We start from the raw sequence: 27,611 nt of genomic DNA, 5'->3' as shown, positions 1-27,611 counted from the left end.
ATGGAATGTTGAAAGGAATCCCACATTTTAACATTCATTCAGTGCCTGTGTTTTAATATGTCCTTTCCCTTCTGATTATATCATTGTTTTCTTCACCTTTGTAAATCTGGATATACCTTTAAAAAAAAAACTATCCTGTTCCTTATTTCTTTATCAAATAACTTTTAGTTTTCCTTCCTTTCTCCTACTAAACCCTCCATTCACTTTCTATTTATTTCTATTTATTAAATGACCCTCCACCTGAAACCTACTAATATGGCTTTTTTTTTTTTTCTTTTTTTTAACTAAACTACCCAGTAAGCTGTTAAGGGACAATGGGGATTTCCAACCTCTTTGAAATGAAGCTAAGTGACAAAAGTAGGGATGTCAGCTTCTGTAGCCACAGGATATGTGTAATAGGATACAAAGCGTTTTCCTCCAAAAAAACTTATGAAGAGTCCATTTTTACGGCTGTGGTTTTGAGTAGCTTGTATATAACTTCATTTTCCACCTTTGACTGGAGCCAGGAACTCTGTCAAGGACTAGAGATCAGCATAATTAAGAACAGCATGTACAAATAAGTTCTGCTGAGGTTGAAGGGTGGAGAGGGAGGTGGAGCAAGATAAAACACTAGCTGCAACATCTGGGAGCTTCTTTGTAAGAAATGGATATTGAAACAGTAGAAGTGGAGATTATAAAGAATTGTCTTGGAAGAAATCATCTGTAAATAGTTATCTTAGGCAACATATATGAAATCTTGTTTTCATCTTTTTATGGTAATACAAACATTTAGGGGAATACCATCATAGAAGTATAATTATTTCTTAGATAAACATATCTGATATACCTTTGCTGATAAAAATAACAGCAGAAATCACTCAGAAATTTTCGGCAATGTGGAGGATTCAGATTCAACATAATGATGTGATACCATTAAGAGCTGGCAACTTTTATTTTTTAGAATTAATAAAAATAAATCACACACACATTCATTTAATTTCTAGACTTTTGTCAATAACAATTGACGTAACAACTATGTTTGTGTTTAAAAATGCCAAACAATTAAGATAGTAAAAATGCCAAACAATTAAGATAGTGAAAATGAAAAACAACAACCTCATACATTTTTCACAAACTTATGTTTGGGGTCATGTTATCCTAGTACTGAGGATATAATGTCCAATGTGATATGGTCCCTGTTCATAAGGAAATTGAAAGTCTAATACAATTCTCAACTAAGGAGTAAGTATAATAAGGTGTTATGGCAGAAGCATGTACAGTACAGCCGAGAGCTTAACCAAGCTCTCGGCTTAATTTTTACCTAATTAAGTAGAGGAGTTCAGGAAAGGCTTAACAGAAGGAGCAACTGTGGAGTTGAGTTAATTTTAACATCTTCCACATAATAAGGAATCGGGAGTGAGGGTGTTTGAGAGGCTGGGGACACTATAGACAGAGAGACATATGAAGGGAAAGTCATGAAGGTTTTCAGTAGCTTTGTATTTTTAGAGAACTATAAGCAATATGTATGGCGTAGGTGTAGAGTTGGAGGAGGGAAACTTAGCAAAGGGGTAAGTCTGGCAAGTTAAGGAGGGATTTTAGGGCATGCTGATCTATTTTAATTCTATTCAATAGTTAAAATGAAGTCAATGCAGGATTTAGATAGGGAGAAACAGAATTTTGCATTTTGGGAAGACCTTCCTGGCTGCAATGGAAAGGATAGGTTGAAGGTATATGAAACTGCATGTGCCGATACCAAATTTTTCCACTAGTCCAGTACAAGGGTAGAAGAACCTGAACTGAGGCAGTATAGTAAAAATGAGGAAAAAGAATCAGATATGAAAGATGTCGAGGTGATGGAGTTTAGATAATCGGTGATTGGTTACATGTGAGGAGACAAGGAAAGGGACTTCGGTGGTAGGTTGACTAGGTTCTGTTTGATGTAATGTGGATGGTGCTGCTGTTAACTGAGACAGAAACTATAGAAGGGACAGGAAAGATGATGAATTGAGTTTGAGTTTAAGGGGTCTGCAGAAGGAGGGACATGCATTTGGAGCTGTCCAAAGACACCCGTATATGCAGGATGTGGGTTGGGCTACATAGACATGTGGGAATTACTGGCATAGTAATTAAATAAATAAAGTAAATGAGGTACCTAAGTCATTAAGTCAAATAAATGGATAGTAACTAAAATGTATGAGAGTGAATGAGATCACTGAGGGAGGGAATGTAAAATGAAAACATGAATGAACAGAAGAGAGTGTCAAGGAGATAATCTGAGGGAATATCAACACCTGAGGAGCAAGAAGAATGAAAGATTCCAAAAGGAGCTACTAGGGATGAATAGCAGAGAGTGGTAGAAGCAGGAGTCTTGGAGAGAGACAACAAGGGCATCAAGAGACAATAAATTCAAGAGTAATGGAAAATTAGAATAATGGAAGGACAATAAATTCAAGAGTATTGGAAAAGTCAATGATAATGACTGTGAGTTTTAAAAACAACAAATAACAAATACTGCAGAGAGTTTAAGCGAAAGGAAGACTAAAATGATTATTTAACAATTTATCAATAAGGAGGAAAATATTTAGTTTTGACAGCAGTGGTTTGAAAAGGAACTGATGGTTACATAATAAAATAAACAATTTAAGTCATTTTCTCTTTTTCTTTCTCTCTCTTTTTTTGAAGATAAAATGGGTTATTGCTGAGGTATTACAGCATTGGGTGACAGATTTTAAGAATGATTTTTTAAGATGTGGGAAATTCTAACTCAATTGTAGATTGAAAATAAGTTCAGGGAGAGAACTTCACATTAACAGTACAGTAAGAGGAGAGAGGATGAAATAACTGACAGGCTGAGATTCCTGCCAGAGACTAAATTTTATCCTATCAAAAGAATATGAAAAATTACTTTGGTTAAATAATTTAAAAAAATTTAATAATAAATTCAAGTTCCTCTTTTCCCTTGTTCACATTAATTACAGTACTATTGAATTTCCCAGCGTTTTAGTTTTATTTCCTCAATTACAGCATAAATCCCTCATCACAGTCATGACATAAATCGCTGTTAACTGATTCAACAACTCTTTAAATCAAACCTACTAATGACAAGACATTATGGGATGTACTAGAGGAGCCTCTTTTTCAGGTGCTTAGAGAAGTGGAAGGAATACTCTAAATCAATAGTTGTAGTAAATGTCATTTAGTGCTATTAAATCAATGTTGGAGGCCGCAGAAGCAATATAGGAATGAATGAGTTACTGATTGAGTTTAGTTTTGCGAGTTCCCAGAGGAAGTGACATGATCTGGACCCATGAGGCTAAGAAGTATAATGGGATCCTATTAGGAGGAGCCTGATACAGCACACTAAGAAACTGACTAAAACAGAAAGAGCCTTGGAAAACTTCTTCCTATGGAAGAGAGGAAGTATGATTAAATTTATGCTTTCAGAATTCATCTTGCTGGTAGAGTGGACATTTCATAATGTGGAAGGGAAAAGTTGCAAGCTGCTGTCATTCTATGATTCCAGATGCACTGCCATGTATAAATATTGATCTGAGATGTGTTGGGAGGATAGGAAGATGATTGAAAATGTCCAGCTCTGGAATCAGTCAGCTTGGGTAGCTCTGTGCAACTTAGTGACTTAGGCAACTTAAGTGACTCCTTGGTAATTCAATTTTTGTAAAGGTTGCTTCCAGTGAAATAAAGTGTATCTAGAACACACTTATGGTTACTATTAATAACTATTTCTCTCTCTCTCTTTTTCAATATTCTCCATCCAATCATTCTATATAAAGACATGGAGAAACACAATCCTGGGGAGTTACTAATAGTTCATTAATAACTATTGCTAATAGTAGCTGTGTGTTCCTGAATAAGTTGTCTAAACCTGCTAGGCCTCAGTTCCCTACCTGTAAAATGAGATAATAATATCTACCTTATAAGGGGTGTTTGTGAGGCTAGATGAGAACATTCATATAAGACATTTTTCTCAGTAACTCAAGAAATTTGAGCAATTATCATTAATGGTAATGTTGTTTTTGAATTATATTTCAGTAAATAATATCTGTTGATGGGGATATAAAATTGAGTCACCTAACTTTTACTGAAGAGGAAAAATATAATTAAATTTCTAAATACTGTGAATTGGAACCTCAATGATATTCTAGAAATAGCTCATATGTTTTTAGATGTATACTCTTTTCAAATAATAGGAAGGATAACACAGATTTTCATTTAGAGTATGGAAATAGCAATATTTGAAATAGATTCATAAGAGAAAAGAAACCTGCATTTACATGAACACAGAAAAGCAGACTCAACCCGTGAACTCAGATTCCCATGAGGAAGTTTCCTATGTGCCATATGTGAGGATTAAGGAAACAAAGACATTTGCATTTCAAAATACAAAGGGATCAAAAAGTGCTTTCTGAAATATTATGTACATTGCCACCAGTTTTGCCCCCATGTCTCTGTGATTCCTGACTGACTCATGGAAAAGTGTGCAAAGTATAGCGTTAAACATGATTTAATCCTAGCTCTGCAACTAGTTTGTAACATGCACATTATTTAAACTCTCGGTGTCTTCTCCAGCTTTTAAGACCTTTTGCATTTCATAGGTATACTAATAGACTGTATATGGTAATGTCAGCTTAGTTTCTTGGGTGGAAAACAAAATTTTCCCTCTCTGATGCCTGATGAAGGGTAACTGGTTAAGTCTGACAACTCTCCACCCACAAAGTTTCATATAATTACACAGTAATTGGTATCCAAAATTTGACCCTAGCACTAAGGCCTTTTATAGTATGGTTAATACTAAGAGGATACAGGAAAGGTGTTTTTTTTTTCTATATATATCTTATTATTCCTAGGGATGTTTATATCATTCCTTGGCCTGTCCACACCCCTTTCTAAACATGCCTCAGGAGACAGCAAAGGGGTTCTCTTCCAAAAAATAAAACCACAATAAAGCCAAACCAAACTCAAGCGACCTCCTAGGCATCTTATTTTTGTGAAAATCTGTCTCATGTTAGGGTGAGGGTGATCCCTGGAGAGAGACTTCAGTATGATTAGGAGCACTTGGAATAAAACTGAGAAACATTAGACTCACAGTTAGAAGAAAAACATCTAGAAGGAAAAATAGTATCAAAGAAAAAGAAAAAGTGAAACTTTCAGTTTCATGGACTTTCCGTCATGGGAGCTTGGTTTCCTGGAAGATGAACTCCCTAAGATTGTGTTTCTCCATGTCTTTTATATAGAATGATTGGAAGGATAATTTTGAAAAAGAGAGAGAGAGAAAGCGAGAGAGCAAGAGGGAGATGGGAAGAGAGAAGAAAAATTTCAAAATATGAAAATTTGATCAGAGAAAGAGGATTTCTTAGAAGAGATTTTTAAAAACTTTTTAAAGCCTGTTATACTTCTTTTATTTTTTCTGCCCTAGAGGCAATCTTAGGAAGGATCATGTATTTTTTTCTTTTCATGAATATAATTATTATTGAAAGATGTTCTGATTTCTAAAGTCCAGGCCCTCACTTCACAGTAGGAATTTAAATTCACTCTTTTTGGTCCTTTGGGCAGAAAAACAACAACTCCTATGTCCTCGATATTATGCGAGAGAAAGCAGATTTATTTTATTTTATCTTATTTTCTTTCATTTCATTTCATTACTACTTTTGAGAGAAGATCTTGCTCTGTCACCCAGGCTGGAGTAGAGTGGCACGATCACGACTCACTGCAGCCTTGACCTCCCTGGCTCAAGCAATCCTCCCACCTCAGCCTTCTGAGTAGCTGCGACTACAGGTGTGTACCACCATGGCTGATGGATTTTAAAAATTTTTTATAGAGATGGGGGTCTCACTATGTTGCTATCTTTTGTAGAGATGGGATCTCACTGTGTTGCTCAGGCTGGTCTCGAACTCCTGGCCCAAAGCAATCCTCCTGCTTCAGTTGGGAGGATTCCAAAGTGATGAGATTACAGGCCTAAGCCACCGTGCCTGGCGGAAAACAGATTTATAAAGAGACAAATAAGTTGGTTGACTGTCATAGTTCTTCTCCTTTACTTCTTATTTTTAATTTCAGCCAAATATTAATTATAAGAGGTCACAGGATTTAAAAAATTATTATGACTTTGAGATGCATATTAATGTAACTGTGTTTGAGTAGGGGTAGGCAGGCATATAACACAGGTATTTGTATATAATGGACCTATTCATTCATTTATTTAAATTTAATTGAGCTTATTTCAACTACTGCCCTAGGAATTGGGTTGCAATAATGGATAAATAAATATTTTCCAAGAAGGAGCTTAATTTTTCCTGGAGTAAGACACATATAAGCTAAATGAAATAACAAAGATATACAATATATTTAATGGTAATAAGAGGTATGTGGAAAAATAAAATCACCATGGTGGTGGGCTCACATAAGCACTTTTAACTATGGAATCTAGAAACATCCATATGATTAACTTTCTTGGACTGTATGGAAGTTTACAAATATAGGGTTTTGGAGAGGATGATTAACCCAAACTATATATTCTGCCTCTAATCTTTTTTTTTTTTTTTATGTTCTGCTGATCTGAAATACTTTTACAGTCAATACCACGAGAAAACCATCTTTTTCCAGAAAAACTAAGACTAAATCACATAGCTCAGTTAACTGAAGGAAACAGGAGGAAGCAAATCTCCCTTAGATTTGTTCATGATATAATCTCACAAAAGTCAATGTATAGAAACCAACATGGCTGGGAGATGTATTTAGCTGAGTCTGTTTTCTGCTGACATAGATGTTGCTGAAAATCAATAGCCTACAAAAAAAAAAACAAAAACAAAAACCTGTAAACTTAACTTTGGAGAACCCACTTATCTCTTTAAAACTTAAATAGTTTAAGTCATATTAATTTTTTATTATTTCATTTTTTGATTATTTAAGCTGTCAAAGATTTACTCAGCCCTTATGTCCCAGGCACTTCTTTCAGTAGTGGAAATGGACTAGTGGACAAGATAGACAAGATCATTGTTGTAATGGAATGTTAAATGGAGAGAAAGGAGACAGACAAAAAGAAACAAGTCATGAAAAGATTACCTAGTACAGGGTGAGTGATATGCTAGAGATGGACTTACGGACCTCTTCCAAGGATGTGCCATTGAAACTGAAATTAATGCAGAGGCAGAAGTAGGGCTGATACAAGGTGCTTAGGGTCAAGCTTGATCAGATCAAGGACTAAACGGGAGACCGTTGTGAGGAGTACATGTGAGTGAGAGGAAAATAGTTCAGAAAGGCATGAAAGAGCTAAGGAAGGTCTCAATAAGACTAATGCAGGATTTAATTTTAAGTGCAATAAAGCTTTTGAAGTTTTTAAGTAGGGAAGTAGCATAATAAAATTGCCATTTTTTTTTAAAAAGAAGCAATCTGTGAAAAGTGATTTGTATTTTATTCTAAATGTAATGAAAGCTACTTATGAAGGAGATGATTGCTAAGAAATAAGATTCACATTTAAAAATATATCAGTATGTCTTCTCCGAGACTTTAACTTATTTTGCCTACTAGATTGTAAGTTCCAGAGGATAGTAATCATACTGTCTATTTCTATATTCTTTACTAGTTATCATTCCCCATTTGGAAATAACGTTTCATATAAATCTCTACCTAGAATTGGCCGGGCGCGGTGGCTCATGCCTGTAATCCCAGCACTTTGGGAGGCGGGGTTAGAGGATCACTTGAGCTCAGGAGTTAGAGAACAGCCTGCAGCCTGGGCAACATGGTGAAACCTCATCTCCAACAAAAATATAGAAAAAAAAATTAGCCAGGCGTGGTGGCACGTGTCTGTAGTTCCGGCTCCTCAGGAGCTGAGATGGGAGGATTGCTTGAACCTTGGAGGCGGAGGTTGCAGTGAGCTGAGATCTCGCCACTGCACTCCAGCCTGGAAAATCTCTGTACCTAAAATGTATTATGTATAGGACCTTGCTAGAAGGAAAAGAATTTTCCTTTCAAAAAGCCCCTCCGATCTCTTTAATCTTTCTGTTTCAGAACGTGACTTGAATTCTCAGTGAAGTAGAACTAACGGGCTACAAAGAGATCACAGTTTGTTTGAGGGTTTCACTCTCTCTTTGTTTCATTTTTATCACAATGCTAGATGCTACCTGCACCTGACTGAGACTCTTCCCTTCAGATATGTTAGGTCATTCAGATTCAGATAGGTGACCTCACTAGGTGAGGGGTCTACTCATGACTTACAGTAAAACCTCTGCAATTACTAGTCAAACTTATGGGAATGGAGGGCGAGGAAAGCATGTTTGCCACAGTTTTAAAAATTATTTAACTGTTGCAAAAATAGTTTAGATTCATCTTTCTGAAATTGATTATCATGTTTCTTTATAATCTATTTTTGAAAAAATATAAATCAAATGAATGAATAAACAATATCCTTACAATAGCGGGACTTTCAATTAAGCAATTCCACAGAAAAACAGTAAAATTATTACTTCCCATTACTAACATGCAATTTGCCTTTTAGAAAAAGCATATACGGAACTTGGGGGAAGGGGGATGTTTTTCAAAAGTAACAACAAATTAATTTCATCTTTCCCCTGATTATGTAAAAAGTTGTCCCTTGGTAAGGTTCAGAGATTCTCAGGCTGTGTTTCAGACATTTGCATGAGAGTCTTTCATAATTAGAATTTTGACAAGCAGAAGGTTGTACAAAGAACCACATAAAGATAATGGTAATGCATAGTGTGATTCAGTGCAAAGTAAGACTTGAGGGGTGGATACAAACGGGTGGGGCTTGTGAGAAAATCTAGCTGTGATAAGTGAGGCTTGCACTGAGCCTTATGATGATGTTTCTGAGGACAGAAAGCAAGTTATCCAGCCCCTGTTACCGTTGTCCAGCCTAATTTGTTCTTGTGCAGAATTAACTCCACTCCCTTACCTGTTATTGACTTAGATGCAAGAGGAAGAAAAAGCCAAACTCTGCTTTCTCTTCTGTTCCCTGCAGAGCACAGGGCTCCCTCTTCAACGTGGCGACCAGTGGCCCTGACCCTGCTGACTTTGTGCTTGGTGCTGCTGATAGGGCTGGCAGCCCTGGGGCTTTTGTGTAAGTCTGCGCTCTGACCTGGGGGAGGATCCTGGTTCCAAGGTTTGTCTAGGATGAGAAACACTTGTTATGGATTTGTTTTTTAAACTTTAATTCTTTAGCCTTTGGAAAATTCAGTGTATCTTTTTTTAAATGGCAACTATTTAAATAGTGAATAATGGAAGAAGAATTTTAAAAAAATCAGTTGCCAACTAGAATTAAACATTCTGTTTGAGATAAGAAGGGTTTTGTCTGTTTGTTTGTATGTCAATGTTTAAAAAAATCATTTATTTTAAATAAATGCATGCTTCAGCCCTCTCCCATTCCACAAAAGACTAGGGTATCAGAGGTTTGGGCTCTGAGAATAGAAGATTCAGTGGGCTAGTGCAGAATATGCTACCCACAGAGCCACGGGTACCATCAGTACAAGGAGAGTAGGTAAACTCCTTAATCACCATATTTTTTAAAGGCCAGGAAGTTATACAGTCACTTCATAAAAACTTGTGAAAATCAAATCAGAAAAATGCATATCTAAAAATATTTAAATTTCAAACTAGTAAAAACAAGTTAAAAAGCTTAAAAAAGAAAGTGGATGAATTTGCCTCGGTAGGTGAAGACCCCACAGCAATGTTTCCTAAACAGCTGAATAACTGTTCTTTGAACAGTTATTCAAAGAAAAATGTTATATAGAAGAGCAGATTTTAATGTCAAAAATTGGGTTTTATAGGAATTTTAATACTTTTGTTTGTATCTTATATTTCAAAATTAAAAATAATTTCTTGTTGCCCTTTTTGATCCCAAAAGTTTTGTTTCATTGTGATACAACTATTGTTTTGCAATCACCATTATTCTTGGAAATACAGAGGAACTCTTATGATTCATGAGGGATTTCTATACTTAGATGTAGAGACCTGAATTTCAAATCTGAATGTTGAAAATTTCTAGTCAAATGACGTTAGGAATTTACTTGTTCTCAATGATCCTAATTGCAAACTGTAAAATCATGGAAAAAATAATAACACTTTCAATAACTGAATAAGTAATAATATATGGTATATTGTCAATACTCAATATAATGATCAACATATAAACAGATTGGCGGTTTTATGTTGTGTAACATTTGAAAGTATACATAAAAATATTTATCAAGCAGTAAATATAGGTTGAGAATTTATTCCTGAAGTTAGGAACTAATATTATAACTCCACATTTCTATTTATTTATTTATAAATATATATAGATAAATTATTTAAATTATACATTTTTTTTTAGGCCAGGAATGGTGGCTCATGCCTGTAATTTCAGCACTTTGGGAGGCTGAGGCGGGCGAATCGCTTGAGGTCAGGAGTTGGAGACCAGCCTGGCTAACATGGTGAAACCTTGTCTCTACTGAAAATACAAAACTTAGCCAGGCATGGTGGTGGGCATCTGTAATCCCAACTACTCAGGAGGCCGAGGCAGGAGAACCGCTTGAACCCAGGAGGCGGAGATTGCAGTGAGCCAAGATCACACCACTGCACTGCACTCCAGCCTAGGTGACAGAGTGAGACTCCGTCTAAAAAAAAAAATATATATATATATATATATGTAAAACATTGAGGTATGTCCTTTATATGCCAATTTTGCTGAATGTTTTAATCATAAAGGAATGCTGGATTTTGTCAAATGCTTTTTCTGCATCTATTGAGATGATCATAGGATTTTTTTGTTTTGTTTTTAATTCTGTTTATGTAATGTGTCATATTTATTGACGTGTGTATGTTAAACCATCCCTGCATCCCTGGGATAAAACCCACTTTTTCATGGGGTATTATCTTTTTGATGTGCTGTTGGATTCAGTTAGCTAGTCTTTTGTTTTTGTTTTTTTTTTTTGAGATGGAGTCTTACACTGTCGCCCAGGCTGGAGTGCAGTGGCATGATCTCGGCTCACTGCAACCTTCGCCTCCTGGGTTCAAGGGATTTTCCTGCCTCAGCCTCCCAAGTAGCTGAGATTACAGGCACCCACTACCACACCTGGCTAATTTTGTGTTTTTAGTAGAGACGGAGTTTCTCCATGTTGGTCAGGCTGGTCTCGAACTCCCGACCTCAGGTGATCCACCTGCCTTGGTCTCCCAAAGTCCTGGGATTGCAGGCATGAGCCTCCATGCCAGGCCTCAGTTAGCTAGTCTTTTGTTGATGATTTTTGCATCAGTGTTCATCAGGGATATTGGTCTGTAGTTTCCTTTTTGTTCTGCGCTTTCCTGGTTTTGGTATTAGTGTGATACTGGCTTCATAAAATGATTTAGGGAAGATTCTCTATTTTGGGGAACAGTTTCAGTAATATTTGTACCAATTCTTCTTTGAATGTCTGATGGAATTCAGCTGTGAATCCATCTGTGAATGGACTTTTATTTGTTGGCAATGTTTTTATTACTGTTTCAATTTCACTACTTGTTACTGTTCTGTTCAGAGTTTCTATTTATTCCTGGTTTAATCTAGGAGGGTTGTATATTTCCAGGAATTTATCTATCCCCTCTGGACTTTGTGATCTTTCGTATTTGTGTGGCATCAGTTGGAACATCTCCCGTTTCATTTGTAATTGAGGTTATTTGGATCTCCTCTCCTTTTCTTGATTAACCTTGCTAACGTTCTATTGATTTTATTTATCTTTTCAAATAACCAGTTTTTTATTTCATTTATCTTTTGTATTTCTTTTCTTTTTTTCATTTCAATATCATTTAGTTCTTCTCTGATCTTTGATACTTCTTTTCTTCTACTGGATTTGGGTTTGGTTTGTTCATGTTTCTCCAATTTCTTGAGCTGTGACCTGAGATGGTCTATTTGTGGTTTTTCAGACATTTTGATGTAGTCACTTAATGCTATGAACTTTTCTCTTAGCACCGCTTTTGCTGTATGCTAGAGGTTTTCATAAGTTGTGTCACCAATATTATCGTTCTGTTCAAAGTATTTTTTAATTTCTATCTTGATTTTGTTGTTTACCCAAGGATCATTCAAGATCAGGTTATTTTATTTCCATGTATTTGTGTAGTTTTCAGGGTGCCTTGTATTGTTAATTTTCAGTTTTATTTCACTATGCTTTGAGAGAATACTTGATATAATTTCCGTTTTCTTAAATTTATAGAGACTTGTTTTGTGGCCTATCGTATGGCCTTTGTTGGAGAATGTTACATGTGCTCATAAAAAGAATGCATACTCTGCAGTTGTTGGATGGACTGTTTTGTAAATATCTTTTAAGTCAATTTGTCCTAGGGTATAGTTTTAAGTCCACTGTTTCTTTCTTTCTTCTTCATTGTTGACTTTCTGTCTTCAAGACCTGTCTAGTGCTGTCAGTGGAGTATTGGAGTCCCCCACTATTATTGTGTTGCTGTCTATCTCATTTTTTTAGGTCTAGTAGTAATCGTTTTATAAATTTGGGAGCTCCAATGTTAAGTGCATATATATTTAGGGTTGTGATACTTTCCTGTTGGACTATTCCTTTTATCACTATGTCTATAATGTCTGTCTTTGTGTTTTTTTTTTTTTACTGTTTTTGCTTTAATGTCTGTTTTGTCTGATAAAAGAATAGCTACTCCGGCTCATTTTTGTTTTCCATTTGCATGGAATATCTTTTTCCACCTCTTTACCTTAAGTTTATGTGAGTCCTTATGTGTTAGGTGAGTCTTTTGAAGACAGCAGATACTTGATTGGTGAAATCTTATCCATTCTGTCATCTTTATCTTTTAAGTGGAGCATTTAGGCCATTTACATTCAGTGTTAGTATTGAGATGTGCAGTACTGTTCTATTCATTATGCTAGTTCTTGCCTGAATACCTTGTTTTATTGTGTGTGTGTGTGTGTTGTCTTATAGGTCCTGTGAGATTTATGCTTTCAGGAGATTCTATTTTGGTGTATTTTGAGATTCTGTTTCAAGATTTAGCACTCCTTTTAGCATTTCTTGTAGCTCTGTCTTGGTAGTGGCAAATTCTTGCAGCATTTGTTTCTCTGAAAAAAACATTATCTCTATTTCATTTATGAATCTCAGTTTCACTGGATACAAAATTCTTGGCTGACAAAATTTTGTTTGAGAAGGGTAAAAATAGGACCCCAGTCCTTTCTGCCTTGTAGGGTTTCTGATTATGTCAGCTATTAATCTGGTAAGTTTTCATTATAGATTACCTGATGTTTCTGTCTTACAACATTTTCTTTTCTTTTCTTTTCTTTTTTTGATACAGAGTCTCACTCTGTGGCCTAGGCTGGAGTGCAGTGGCGCGATCTCGGTTCACTGCAAGCTCTGCCTCCCAGGTTCATGCCATTCTCCTGCCTCAGCATTCTGAGTAGCTGGGACTACAGGCGCCTGCCACCACACCCAGCTAATTTTTTGAATTTTTAGTAGAGACAGGGTTTCACTGTGTTAGCCAGGATGGTCTTAATCTCCTGACCTCGTGATCTGCCCACCTTGGCCTCCCAACGTGCTGGAATTACAGACTTGAGCCACCGCACCTGGCCTGTCTTACAACTTTTAAGATTCTCTCCTTCATCTTGACTTTAGATAACATGATGAATATTTACCTAGGCGATAATCTTTTTCAATGAATTTCTCAGGTGTTTTTTGAGCTTCTAGTATTTGAGAGATTGTTTGGAGGTTCTAGCAGGAGAGTGCAGCTACACATATACCCTTGACCAGACTGGTCCTCCTCTATAGGGTATGGTTGTCCTCTTCGACCGAGTGCACAGCTTCAGGAGGGATGCACATGGAACAGTGAGGGAGGAAGGGGACACACACCTAGCCAGCCAGATCAGCCGAATCAACACTGGCAATCAATGGGGTGACAGATATCGCAGCCAGATCGCCCTTACATCCTGAGCTTCTAGTGTTTGGATGTCTAGATCTCTAGGAAGACCATGGGTGTTTTCCTGGTTTATCCCCTCAAATAAGTTTTCCAAACTTCTAGATTTCTCTTCTTCCTCAGAAACAATTATTCTTAGGTTTGGCCATTTACTATAACTCCAACTTACTTGGAGACTTTGTTCATTTTTTTTTTTTTTTCTATTATCTTTGTCTTTGTCAGATTGGGGTAATTCAAAAGCCTTGTCTTCAAGCTCTGAAGTTCTCTCTTCTCCTTGTTCTAGTCTATTGTTGAAACCTTCTACTGCATTTTCTATTTCTCTAAGTGTGTCTTTCATTTCCAGAAGTTGTGATTGTTTTTCCTTTACGATATTTATTTCTCTGGATAATTTTTTAAATCCATATCCTTTACTGTTTTTAAAATTTGTTTAGGCCGGACGTGGTGGCTCATGCCTGTAACCCCAACACTTTGGGAGGCTGAGGACGGCAGATCTCCTGAGGTCAGGAGTTCAAGACCAGCCTGACCAACATGGTGAAACCCCATCTCTACAAAAAATATAAAAATTAGAGAGGCATGATGGTGGGCACCTGTAATCCCAGCCACTTGAGAGGCTGAGGCAGGAGAATCACTTGAACCTGGGAGGGAGAGGTTGCAGCGAGCCAAGATGACACTACTGCGTTCCAGCCTGGGCAACAGAGTGAGATTCTGTCTCAAAAAGAAAGAAAGAAAACCATAAATAAGTTTCTTAAGTTGGTTTTCACTTTTCTCTGGTATCTCCTTGAGTAACTTAATAATCAACCTTCTGAGTTCTTTATCTGGCAATTCAAAGATTTCTTCTTGGTTTGGATCCATTGCTGGGGAGCTAGTCTTACCTTTTGGTGGTGCTATAGAATCCTGTTTTGTCATATTACCAGAATTATTTTTCTGTTTCCTTGTCATTTGGGTCTATTGGGTATTTCAGTGAAAAGATCTGGAATACACAGGCTGCTGTTCAGATTCTTTCATCCCATGGGGTGATCCCTTGATGTTGTGCTCTCCCCCTTCCCCTAGGTATAGGGCTTCCTTAGAGCCAGACTGCAGTGATTGTTATTCTCTTCTGGGTCTAGCCACCCAGTGGTGCTACCAGGCTCCAGGCTGGTGCTGGGGAATGTCTGCAGAGTCCTGTGATATGATCCATCTTCTGGTCTCCCATCTGTGGATACCAGCACCTGCTCTGGTGAAGTTGGCAAGGAGGTGAAGTAGACTGTGTGAGAGTCCTTGGTTGTAGATATGTTTAGTGTGCTGTTTAGTGTGCTGGTTTTCTTGAATGCTGGTTATGCTAGCAGTGAAGTTGTCAGATGGATGCACTCAGGACCTCTGGTTAGCCAGGATGTTGCAGGCAGTGGAATTAGCTGTTGGCTTCTCCCTCCTTGGAGCAGGGTTATTCTGTCTTGAGTTACTCTAATGGTTTGAGTTGGTTGGCCTCCAGCCAGGAGGTGGTGCTTTAAAGAGAGCACCAGCTACAGTAGTAGACACGGGATGTAAGCTTGTTCTAAGTTTGCCAGGATGAGTATTCAGGTTTCTCAGGTGATGGGCGGGGCCATACAGCTCCCAAGTTTATGTCTTTTGTGTTTGGGTACCAGGGTGGGTAGAGAAAAAACATCACATGAGATCAGGGTTAGGCAGGTCTGAGCTCCCACTCTCCTTGGACGGGGCTTGTCATGAATCCTGTGGGGGATGGGGGTTGGTTCTCAGGATTTTATGGCTGCCTCTGCTGTGTCATACAGGTCACCAGGGAAGTGGGAGAAAGCTGGCAGTGATAGGCCTTACCCAGCTCTCACATAGCTGGTGACGCAAGTCTTGCTCCTCCCATGCCCCACCAACACCACGAAGTTTATATCCTGGCAGCTCATGCCTGGGGCTCTGAACTTGCCTCAGGCTACAGCCCTTCCCACTGAGAAAGCAAGCAGGCTTTCAGGCCACGCCCCTCCCCACCTTCCCACACCATCTGTCATAGTTCCTGTGCTGATATCTGTAGCAGTTCCTCTTTGCCCCCTGGATTCTGCTTAAGAAAATTCATATCCAGTTGAAATTATTACAAAATTCATTTGGAAGCTTCTTTCATCCTGTGTCTCCTCTTTAATTCCACTGGCTGCCTTGTCCAAGGACCCCTGTGAGACAAAGTCAGAGATGGCTTCCCTGGGCTTGAGCTGGAGAATGGGAGTGCCTACAGGACTCTTCCCTCTGCTTCTTCTACTTTTATATTTTGCATATATTTTATATTTGGCTCCCTACATCCATTTCTGCTCCAGGTGAGGTTAAATCCTTCTCATGTAACCCAGATTTTCAGGTTTCCCATTAGGGATGTGTGTTCAGAGGTGGGTTTTCCCCACTTCACACATTTTTGGCTGTCTTGCAGAATTTTCAGTATTGAGTTGCTCCTTTCAAAGGATCTGTGCATTCTTTCAATTTTCCTGGTATGTTCCTGAGGTGGTTCCTGGAGGAAAAGTTCACAGTGTGAGTCTCCTCACCCTGTTCTGTTGTCCAAATGGGAGCTCTATCTTAGCCCTCTTAGCCGCCATTTTCTCCCCATGACTTCATATTTTTAGACAGACTTAAAGAAATTAATTTGCCCAAGGTGATACAACTTCTCATATATGTACTAGAGTCCAAACTTGAATATAGGCAATATGAGAACTCAGAGCCTGAGATACTAAAAAATATACTGTTTTGTCTTCCCCATAAGCAGAAAATGGAAATAAAACATAGAAATAAGCTGTCCAGTCTGACTTGGTCATTTGGGTTAGTTTTTCAGTACTACCAGCTCTCCAATACTGGTCAAGACACCATTTCTCAAATGGAAGAAAGATTAGGAAATACGTCCCAAGAGTTGCAATCTCTTCAAGTCCAGAATATAAAGCTTGCAGGAAGTCTGCAGCATGTGGCTGAAAAACTCTGTCGTGAGCTGTATAACAAAGCTGGAGGTAAGTGTGTCCTGGTCACTCTGTCCCCATGTTGTCTGGAAACAGAGAGATGGATTTCCCGCCGGTGAAAGTGAGAGTCAAGTATTATTTAACTAGAGGTCTGGCAAACTGAAAAAGGGTTTGGGCTTCAAGATCATGATCAGTTGTTGGGATCATGTGATTCATATGTGTCTGTGATACCATACATTAAGGGACTCTTCAAATGCAGACATTTTAAAACAATAAAAACAATTAACTAAGAATAACCAAAATAAGACTACGAGTAAAGAAAATACAGGGGTATGTCTCAATTTACCTCGGCAAATGTTCTTACAAATTCTTTCCTAGTAAGAAGTAAGCAAACTCATAACTATAGTTCTCAAATCTTAAACAACATACAGGGACTAGTCTGAAAATGCAGATAACCTGAATCAAATTCAAGTTATTTTAATTCAGGATAACTTGGCTGGGTATCAAAAATATGTAGTTTAATAAGGACCACAGATGATGACAGTGCCAATGGTAGGTGAACCACCATTGATAAAATTACTGCTGGAGAAGTCTAGGAGCATCGCTTCAGTGTGAGTGCATGTGTATTCCTATTCTCCTATTCTTTTCAGGTTTTGTGATAATCCACTTTATTCAGGTCAGCTCTCTTTTCTGCTCTCTTTATCATGCTTACTTAGGAAATGGCATACATGTTCAGGTTTCCACTTTTTATTTCTTTTTTTAGGAAATCTGAAGGAGGACAAAGTCTCCTCATCTACTATACACACACCACTTCCCACCTGAAACAGACATCCTGATTGCGTGGCTACGCAGGAGAAAATATTAATAGGCACAGTTATACTTCTCTAAGTGATTCTTTCCTACGTGACTAATGACCTCAATGGTCATAATGTCCTTATTTACTAATTTTTCTTTTTCCTTTTTTTGGGGGTAGGGGGAGATGGATTCTCACTCTGTTGCCTAGGCTGGAAGGCAGTGACACGATCTCAGCTTGCTGCAACTTCCTCATCCCAGGTTTAAGCAATTCTCCTGCCTCAGCCTCCTGAGTAGCTGGCACTACAGGTGTGCACCACTGCACCCAGCTAATTTTTTTTTGTATTTTTAGTAGAGATGGGTTTTCACTGTGTTGGGCAGGCTGGTCTTGAACTCCCAACCTCAGGTGTTCCCCCTGCCCCGGCCTCCCAAAGTGCTAGGATTATAAGCGTAAACTACCGTGCCTGGCACTTATTTACAAATTTTTCTAACAAAGGCCAGTGTGCATACTTTCCTTTGTTGGTTGCCATATCTTCAAAAAGATAATCCACTACTTGACAGGCTGAGGCTAGAAGATTGAGCTGAGGAGATCAAGACCAGCCCAGGCAATATAGTAAGATACTATCTCAAAAATTATTTTTATTTTTATTTTTACTTTTTTTTTACTTTTTTTTTTTAAGACAAAGTCTCGCTCTGTCACCTAGACTGGAGTGCAGTGGCATGATCTCGGCTCCCTGCGGCCTCCATCTCCTGGGTTCAAGCGATTCTCGTATCTCCTCTTGGGTAGCTGGGATTACAGGCATGCACCACCACATCTGGCTAATTTTTGTATATTTTAAGTAGAGACGGGGTTTTTCCATGTTGCCCAGGCTGGTCTTGAACTCTGGCCTCAAGTGATCTGCCCGCCTCAGCCTCCCAACTGCTGGGATTACAGGCATGAGCCATTGCACCTGGCTAAAAAAAAATTTTTTTTAAGGTAACCGAGATTTTCCTAACACAAATGGTCTTTCAAATTTTTATTTAGGTATATAAAAACAAACAAAAAGAGAAGCTATGCAAATAAGTTACATTTAATTTAAATATAAAATCTAAATGCAAATATATTAATGCTGCTTCTCATAAAAAATTCTTACATATTTTTGGTTAGATGTCAGTTCTCAGTTTTAATCTGCTACTTTTTATTTCTTACCCTCATCTTACCCATTATCCATCCATCCATCCACCCACTGAAGTGATATTTATGCATTTAGTTCGTACTGCTACCAGTGTGGTTGGAGTATTTACTGAATGCCTACTGATGCATATCTGACAAAACACACAGGATGTCTACTCTCATGGACCACTTACTCTAGTGGGGTAGTAGAAGTAAGTATATTGAAAAACATAAAATAAGATGACTGATGTCTTTGTCTGTTTGTGTTGCTATAAAGGAGTACCTGAGCCTGGGTAATTTATACAGAAAAGAGTTTTATTTGGTTAATGATTCTGCAGGCTATACAAGAAACATGGTGCCAGCATCTGCTTCTTCTGAGAGCCTCAGGCAGCTTCCACACATGGGGGAAAGTGCAGCAGGTAATATGACAAGAGTCCAGGAGGCAAGAGATTGGGGAGAGACATGCCAGGCTCTTTTTCACACTCAGTTCTCCTGGGACTCATAGAGCGAGAACTCACCAAGCTGTTCATAAGGTATCTGCTTCCCTGACCGAGACACTTCCCATTAGGCCCCACCTCCAGCACTGAGGATCAAATTCCAATATGAGATTTGGAGGGGACAAATGTTCAAACTATATCAACCAGCATTTCCAAGTTGGCCCCCAACGTTCCTTATTTTAGTACTAAAAGTCCCACATTCTGGGAAACTCTAGGTCCCAGGTATACAGTAATGATCGGCCAACCTAAATACAATGTATGAGAGATTAATCAATCCTATGAGAAATGAAGGTAAACAAGGCAAGAGGGATAAGGAATTCCAGGGTAGTCTGTTGCTACTTTAAATAGAGCCGTCGTAAATCCTGAATTAAGATGATTATATGGTAGCAAAGACTTGAAAAGTTGAGGGAGTTAGCCATGTAATATAGAGAAATAATAAGCTTTAAGTTAAAACAGGAAACAAAAGAGCCTTAAAACATGAATGTATCTGCATATTCCAGGAATAATGAGGAGCTCATGCGGTTGGAGTGGAAGACTAACAGGAGGCTAGGTAGAGATAATGTACAGCATTAGATGCCTTTCTGAGAGATTTGGCTACTATTTTGAGCAGATGAGGATTAATTATGGGGTTTTGAGCAGAGGAAATACATGATCTGGCATAAGTTTTTAAAGGCTTAATCTACATTCTGTTAAAATTAGACTGGAAGAGGAAAGAATAGCAACAGAGAAATCAGATAAGAGATGGCTATTACTAAAATCTAGGAGAAATATGATGGTTCTTCTAACTAGGATATTGTTTGTGGAAATGATGGCATGATGGGATATAAATTGATGTGTGAGAAACGAAAGATTCAAAAACAGCTCCAGAATTTGGGGTCAAAACAACTAGAAGCATAGAGATGTGATCGAGTGAAAGGAAGAAGAATTCTCTGGCTACAAGGGGAAAATTAGAAACCAGGAATGCTGTTTGGGGAGTTAGATATATGAGGAAAAAATTCTGGGCCAGACACATAAACAGACTTACATTCCTTTTGTCCAAAACACAGCAAAAATAAAGGAGAAATGGAGAGAGAAAGGACTATAAGAAAAAAACGATTAGCCTTTTTTTTTGGATGACATATTTTCATGTATTTATGAAATGGAATGCCCGTCCTGGGGTTATTGGCCTTGCTAATATGAACATTATTGTTTATTGATCCTAAATATCTATAAACATTTATTGCACTATATAATATAAAAATGGTAATTTATAGGTAAAGAGAGTTCATAGAAAGTGTACATGTTCCGTTTAGAAATTAGTATTTTATTTTTCCTAGGTGTATATGCCATGGACAAAACATTTGAGAACAGTTCATCTTCAGTCCACCCATTTTTCTGGCCAAAAATATGCATTTTTCTCCTTTAAAAATATATATTTTTGGGGGGAGCAGAGAGGTGGGGAAAACAGGGTCTCACTCTGTTGTCTAGGCTGGAATGGAGGGTATATGTATCTGTATATCTATCTATATCTATGTCTATACCTATATCAATATGTATATAAAGAGAAATTAATTTCTTCTAATCTGTATTCTATTTTCCTCCTCCAATGGTTTAAGTAATAGTATATCAAATATTAGGTAGTTGAAGTTAAGAAAGTAAAGAAGTTTCTCTATCTCTGTCTCTTTAGTTACATAGTATCACTACCTATTTCACATAAGGCTGTCAGTCCTTTAGTCTCTCACCTTTTGATCTAATTGTCCCTTGCTTCCTCCTAAACATTCATTGAAAATTTCTCTATTAATTCCCCTACAAGTAGGAGACTTGTTTTTACATAGAGCACATAGAGGGTCACTTATCATATCTGAAGACTGAAGGTATTTAAGAAAACATTCTATGTGAGACGGGAATGAGGTATTAATACACTGTACCAAAATTGCAGTTACATAGTTTTTATTTATTGAATCCAGAGCAGAATGAACCAAGATTCTCCTTGCTGAGTCCAGTTGCTGCTTCATAATCTTTTTCAGCACAGCGCTCCAAGCATATATCACCCATCTAAGTTCTCACAACAACAGGGACCATAGTTGAAATGGACCTTTATTAAATGCTTTTTATGCGTAAGTCTCTGCACAAACTGGACTCTGTTTTTTACGTATTTACTCTTTACAATAATCCTTTTAGGTAAGCATCATTCCCATTCTTGTTCTGTGTTTTAGAACGTCTGAGGCTCCCTGCATTTTTGCTTGAGTCTCTCCAGGTTGTTACATTTCTCCTGGTAGAATTCTGAAGCAAGCCGACCTGTCTGAGAGAGTGCAAAAGCTATTGAGCTCCACAGCAAGTTTTTCATAACATGACAAAGATATCCTTCTAAGTTATTTATTTATTTATTTATATTTTGTTTTACTTCATGAAATATTTCAAATTTACAAGAAGATATAAACAATAATATAATACCTACCTGTGTGTATTAGCCACTGAGATTTTAACATGTTAACTAGATCACTTTTAAAATAAAGAAATTGTTATAGATATGACTTGGGTTCTCATCCCACTACAGACCCACAAGAGACTGGATTAGGTTCCTAACTCTAAATGACCTAAGGTCATGTATCCACATAGGGTTACAACTATAGCTCTCAGGGCTCGGCACCTATATTTGCTATCACTACCCATACTTCTCTGGCCTGGATGCCCAATTTAATTTGTGACACATGGAGATTCAGCATTCTAACTTCAGGCTTGCCTCAGTATTTTTTTCCTTAAAAAGACTCCACATCATATTGGTATATACCGTATTTTTTAAAACTTATTTTACTATTATGTAAGATAATTTTGAGGAGAACATTATAGAAACTTTATTTCCTAAACACAATGCAGTTGGAGTTTCTGTACATTTGAGATGCTTTGTGAAATTGAATATTCTCTTCATGTGCTGAATTTCATAGGCAAGTGGCAAGAAAGTTCTAATCATTTATTACTAGATTCCACATAAGCAATTAGTGTCTGTTTTAATTTCTACAACATACTTAGGACCAGTTATAATTCCTGGCAGTTAGTAGGTATCCAGTAAACATTGTAGTTATCATTGCCTGGGTAATTAATTAAATATTGAGGAAGAGTTAATTCTTTCTCAGGACATCAAATACTATATAATTTCAAGAGAGGAGCAAGACAGACTCATGCAGAAAATAACAATAAAATTGGCTTTTTTCCAAGCACACAGGTGCAGCCCTTGTACAGAACAATGGAAATGGCATGGAGACAATTGCTACCAGTTCTATAAAGACAGCAAAAGTTGGGAGGACTGTAAATATTTCTGCCTTAGTGAAAACTCTACCATGCTGAAGATAAACAAACAAGAAGACCTGGTAAGATTCTGAGGCTTTTCAATGTTTGAAGGATTTCAAAAAGAGGCCTTAAAAGCATTAGGCAAGAAGACTCTAAGGATCAAGAATATCGGTCCACAGGTTTTCGAACCTGTTTCGATCAGGGCCTGAGTCTTATTCCTATTGCTTTGAACGGTCCCCTGAAGTAGATAGAAGGAGTTGTGTTCTCCACAAATACACACACCTTAGGAAGATGAGCAATATCACTTTAAAATCCCCTCTCAGGGAACAAAGTTAGAATGTCTTAACTTCTTTCCTGTTTTGATTTGGGTAGAAAAGGAATAATATTGATGCAATGTCAGAAACATGAAAATAGGGCTGCCTGCTCTTCCATTCTAAAAGTGGCAAAGCTTTTAAGTGGAAAATATTTAACTAAGTTATTACCATAATCTGCAAATGTATATCTTGCTTTCCAGAAGTTTACAGCCTAGGATAGACTGGTCAAGGCAAATGTGACAATAAAACTACAAATTGACATATATTGAGTTAGTACATGCAATTAAAGTACATCATTAAAATATGATTATTCCCCTTTCTCTCATATTTATTATTGCCTTTGAATTGAATTTCTCAAATAATATGGCCGTTGTTTATTTATCAGTTTCTCTAGAATTTAGCAGAGATTTTTCTTGATGAAGAGTAGGTTATCAACAAAGGGTTATTTAATTGAATTAAATGCTCAGCTCACTACACAAATTCTTAACATCATTCTAATTACTTCTTAATTTCTACCTACCTCCTGAAATCTGTGATGAAAGAAACTCTGTAATTTTTCTCAGCTACTAATATTTTATAACCCTTTCTCGATGGCTTAATTTAGGCAGAAAGCGAGGCAATTTCTTTGACTAAGACAGTGTGCCCTAGCATAAACCCTCCTAATTTTTCTTATTCTCTTTGATTCTTCTGCCTCCAGCATACACTGCAAACTCAGGTATAAAACTGAACTGTATTATATCACGTGGTAGGAAATTTTCTTGTTGAACCTATGTAGTTAATTTTCTATCATGAACTTCATATATTTGTATATATTTAAATCTTTTTCATATGATTTGCTTTCAAAACTTTTAATTTGAAGGCACCCGCCCATTTAATCGGAATAAATATTTTCAACTACAGTTATTTTCACATGTTCACTCTATGACTATTGCTTGGTAATAGCTTCATTTACATTTTCAATAATCTCTCATTAAATCAGTATATTTTATTAATTATCTGAGGGGTTTTGGATGTAACAATGAAACAAAGTGTACGGCCTTGAGAAACTCATTATTTAAATGGATAATTATAATAAATATTTAGATAATTTCTATGTTAAAATATTAGGAGTGCACTGAGCCTGGGGAGGTTGAGGCTGCAGTGAGCTATGATCGTGCCACTGCACTCCAGCCTGGGCAACAGAGTGAGACCCTGTCGCCACCAATCCTCCAAAAATATCTATTAGGAGTGCAGAGTGAGACTAGATAGAAGTAAGTAAACAACTTTTAAAATGTAAACATATGTTAAATATGGATATTGGGAAAAGGATTACCATGTATAGGACTATACACATGTGTGCACATAAATATTTATAGATAGAAATTTAAAAATTTCTTTCTTCTCTTCCTAGTCTAAGACATAAATCATCCTTGCAAATTTTTCTTTTACTTTTTTTCTTCCTTTCCCAGGTATTTATAACGGTTACTACCTCATTCCTGCACTTTTCCCTCCATATTCTTCCATGTCCCAGAATCATTCTGCATCTCTTTGTTAGTCTTTCCCTCATATTTTTATGTCAACATTAATGTTTAATTCTGTGCCTTAAAAGCCATGGGTCAGCAACAAATCTTGGTTGATGTGATTTCCGCTTTCAGAATATCGACATGTGTTCCATATTTACTAAGACAAAATAAGTTATTAAACCTGGAAAAATTTCTGACTGGCCTCAGCATAGATGCTTTTTCTCTTAAGCATATGAGCATCAATGTGAAGCAGGACTTGTGTGTGCTTTGAGAAAAGTGCTGGCTGGCCCATGCATGTCTGTACATGTGAGTAATCTTGCCACCAAAGCTAAAGTTTTTCTTATGTGCTTTTCACAGGAATTTGCCGCGTCTCAGAGCTACTCTGAGTTTTTCTACTCTTATTGGACAGGGCTTTTGCGCCCTGACAGTGGCAAGGCCTGGCTGTGGATGGATGGAACCCCTTTCACTTCTGAACTGTAAGCCTTCAGGATATTTTATGGGAAAGGCATTTAACAAAGATATTTTGCTTGAGTGATAGAGCTCAAGAATTTGGTCCATCAAGTATTAATCAAACTTCTGCTTTGTACTGGATACTGTGTTTGCAGGAGGATGCCTGAAGATATTTGAACAATAGTGCATCCTTATTTTGTTTGTGTGTGTGTGTGTGTGTGTGTGTGTGTTTGTTCGTTTGATTGTTTTTTGAGATAGGGTCTTGTTCTGTTGCATGGGCTGGAGTGCAGTGGTGCAAGCTCTGCTCACTGAAACCTCTGCCTCCCAGGCTCAAGCTCTCCTCTCACCTCAGCCTTCTGAGTAGCTCGGACTACAGGCGTGCACCACTACATGCAGCTAATTTTTTGTCTTTTTTGGAAAGACAGGATTATGATGTGTTGCCCAGTCTTGTTTAGAACTCCTGGACTCAAGTGATTTGCCCATCTTGGCCTCCCAAAGTGCTGAGATTACAAGCATGAGCCACCGCACCCGGCCAGTGCCTGCTTTTGAACTGCTTATAAGCCAGTGAGGGAGACAGATACATAGCATTAGTAAAATATCAGGGTAGTTCTCTTGCTGCTTTCAGAAGTTTGTGTCTGGGACATACTGCAGATGAGAGAAGGGAGAGACAGAGAGAGAGAGAGAGAGAGAGAGAGAGATCTTTCCCTGAGTGAGTAAATTGAAGCCCAGGAGTCCAGGCTGTAATGGTGGTTGCCTAAAGTCACACAACTTGTCAGTACCCAGAGATAGGATAAGAGTTCTTGGCTTTCTGTGCAGTAAAATACGGAGCACATCTTTTAAAAAACACAATCTCTGAGAAAATATTTGCTGAAAATGTAAGGGGTAATAAAAAACACTAGTCGTACATATGCTGTGAGCATTTAGACAGGAGTACATATGGTATCTGTGTTAGTCCATTTTTGCATCAGCATAAATGAATGCCTGAGGTTGGATAGCTTATAAAGAAAGGAGGTTTAATTGGCTTACAATCCTGCAGGCTGTACAAGCATCTGCTTGGCTTCTGAGGAGGCTTCAGGGAGCTTTACTCATGGCAGAAGGCGAAGCAAGAGCTGGCATGTCCAATGGCAAGAGAGAACACAAAAGAGAAGGGGCTGGGGGGAGGTTCCAGGCCCTTTTAAACCACCAGATCTTGCATCAACTAACTGAGTGAGAACTCACTCATCACCAAGAAGAGGGCACCAAGCCATTCATGAGGGATCCACCCCGATGACCCGAACACCTCCCACCAGGCCCCATCTCCAACACTGGGGATAACATTTCAACTAAGATTTGGAAAGAACACACATCCAAACCACATCAGTATCCTTTGAAAGAGGAAATGGTAATTTCTCTATCAGAATATATCACATTTAAAGCCATATTTGAACAGACACCATTCTTCCCTATATACAATATATCATTATTCTCCCGGGAGACAGGATATATTTGATGTAATCATTTGTATTTTACAGTTAAGTAAACTGAGTTACAGAGAAGGTAGAGAACTTTTTAAGTGGCAGAAAAACTATATAAATTTGGAGGAGAACACGTAGCTTCTCTTTAGTTAGAAATGATTTTTGCTGTTTGGGGTGACCTGCTGTTTCTAAGAATGAGTATGGAAACTTAGGGGCTGAAGAGAAAGAGGCGCATGACCCCAGTTTCCCGGTAAACTTATTCTGGTATCTAGACTATAATTTTATAACCCTAGAAAGAATGGGTATTTAATATTTTATTTTAGAAATAAACCGTGATTGAATTTACTTTTTCTTCCTTTCTTAAGGTTCCATATTATAATAGATGTCACCAGCCCAAGAAGCAGAGACTGTGTGGCCATCCTTAATGGGATGATCTTCTCAAAGGACTGCAAAGAATTGAAGCGTTGTGTCTGTGAGAGGAGGGCAGGAATGGTGAAGCCAGAGAGCCTCCATGTCCCCCCTGAAACATTAGGCGAAGGTGACTGATTCGCCCTCTGCAACTACAAATAGCAGAGTGAGCCAGGCGATGCCAAAGCAAGGGCTACTTGAGACATTGGGAAATGGAACATAATCAGGAAAGACTATCTGTCTGACTAGTACAAAATGGGTTCTCGTGTTTCCTGTTCAGGGTCACCAGCATTTCTGAGCTTGGGTTTATGCACATATTTAACAGTCACAAGAAGTCTTATTTACATGCCACCAACCAACCTCAGAAACCCATAATGTCATCTGCCTTCTTGGCTTAGAGATAACTTTTAGCTTTCTTTCTTCTCAATGGCTAATATCACCTCCCTGTTTTCATGTCTTCCTTACACTTGGTGGAATGAGAAACTTTTTGAAGTAGAGGAAATACATTGAAGTAACATCCTTTTCTCTGACAGTCAAGTAGTCCATCAGAAATTGGCAGTCACTTCCCAGATTGTACCAGCAAATACACAAGGAATTCTTTTTGTTTGTTTCAGTTCATACTAGTCCCTTCCCAATCCATCAGTAAAGACCCCATCTGCCTTGTCCATGCCGTTTCCCAACAGGGATGTCACTTGATATGAGAATCTCAAATCTCAATGCCTTATAAACATTCCTTCCTGTGTCCATTAAGACTCTGATAATTGTCTCCCCTCCATAGGAATTTCTCCCAGGAAAGAAATATGTCCCCATCTCCGTTTCATATCAGAACTACCGTCCCCGATATTCCCTTCAGAGAGATTAAAGACCAGAAAAAAGTGAGCCTCTTCATCTGCACCTGTAATAGTTTCAGTTCCTATTTTCTTCCATTGACCCATATTTATACCTTTCAGGTACTGAAGATTTAATAATAATAAATGTAAATACTGTGAA

General features: G+C 37.8%; 1 protein-coding gene across 2 annotated transcripts in view; it reads left to right on the top strand.

The window, feature by feature from the left end:
• CLEC1A (C-type lectin domain family 1 member A) overlaps positions 1 to 27,611 on the top strand; it is a 41,118-nt gene extending 13,507 nt beyond the window's left edge. For both annotated transcript variants that reach the window (XM_055095381.1, XM_055095380.1), the window contains exons 3-7: positions 8,969 to 9,067; positions 16,659 to 16,835; positions 22,422 to 22,573; positions 24,667 to 24,785; positions 26,579 to 27,611. In XM_055095381.1, the coding sequence (XP_054951356.1) occupies positions 8,969 to 9,067; positions 16,659 to 16,835; positions 22,422 to 22,573; positions 24,667 to 24,785; positions 26,579 to 26,759 (728 nt within the window). In that variant the 3' untranslated portion in view covers positions 26,760 to 27,611. The remainder of the gene's footprint in view (positions 1 to 8,968; positions 9,068 to 16,658; positions 16,836 to 22,421; positions 22,574 to 24,666; positions 24,786 to 26,578) is intronic.

The sequence above is a fragment of the Pan paniscus genome, chromosome 10 (assembly GCF_029289425.2).
Source record: "Pan paniscus chromosome 10, NHGRI_mPanPan1-v2.0_pri, whole genome shotgun sequence".
Taxonomy (NCBI): domain Eukaryota; kingdom Metazoa; phylum Chordata; class Mammalia; order Primates; family Hominidae; genus Pan; species Pan paniscus.
This window is presented reverse-complemented; position numbering and strand designations above follow the sequence as displayed.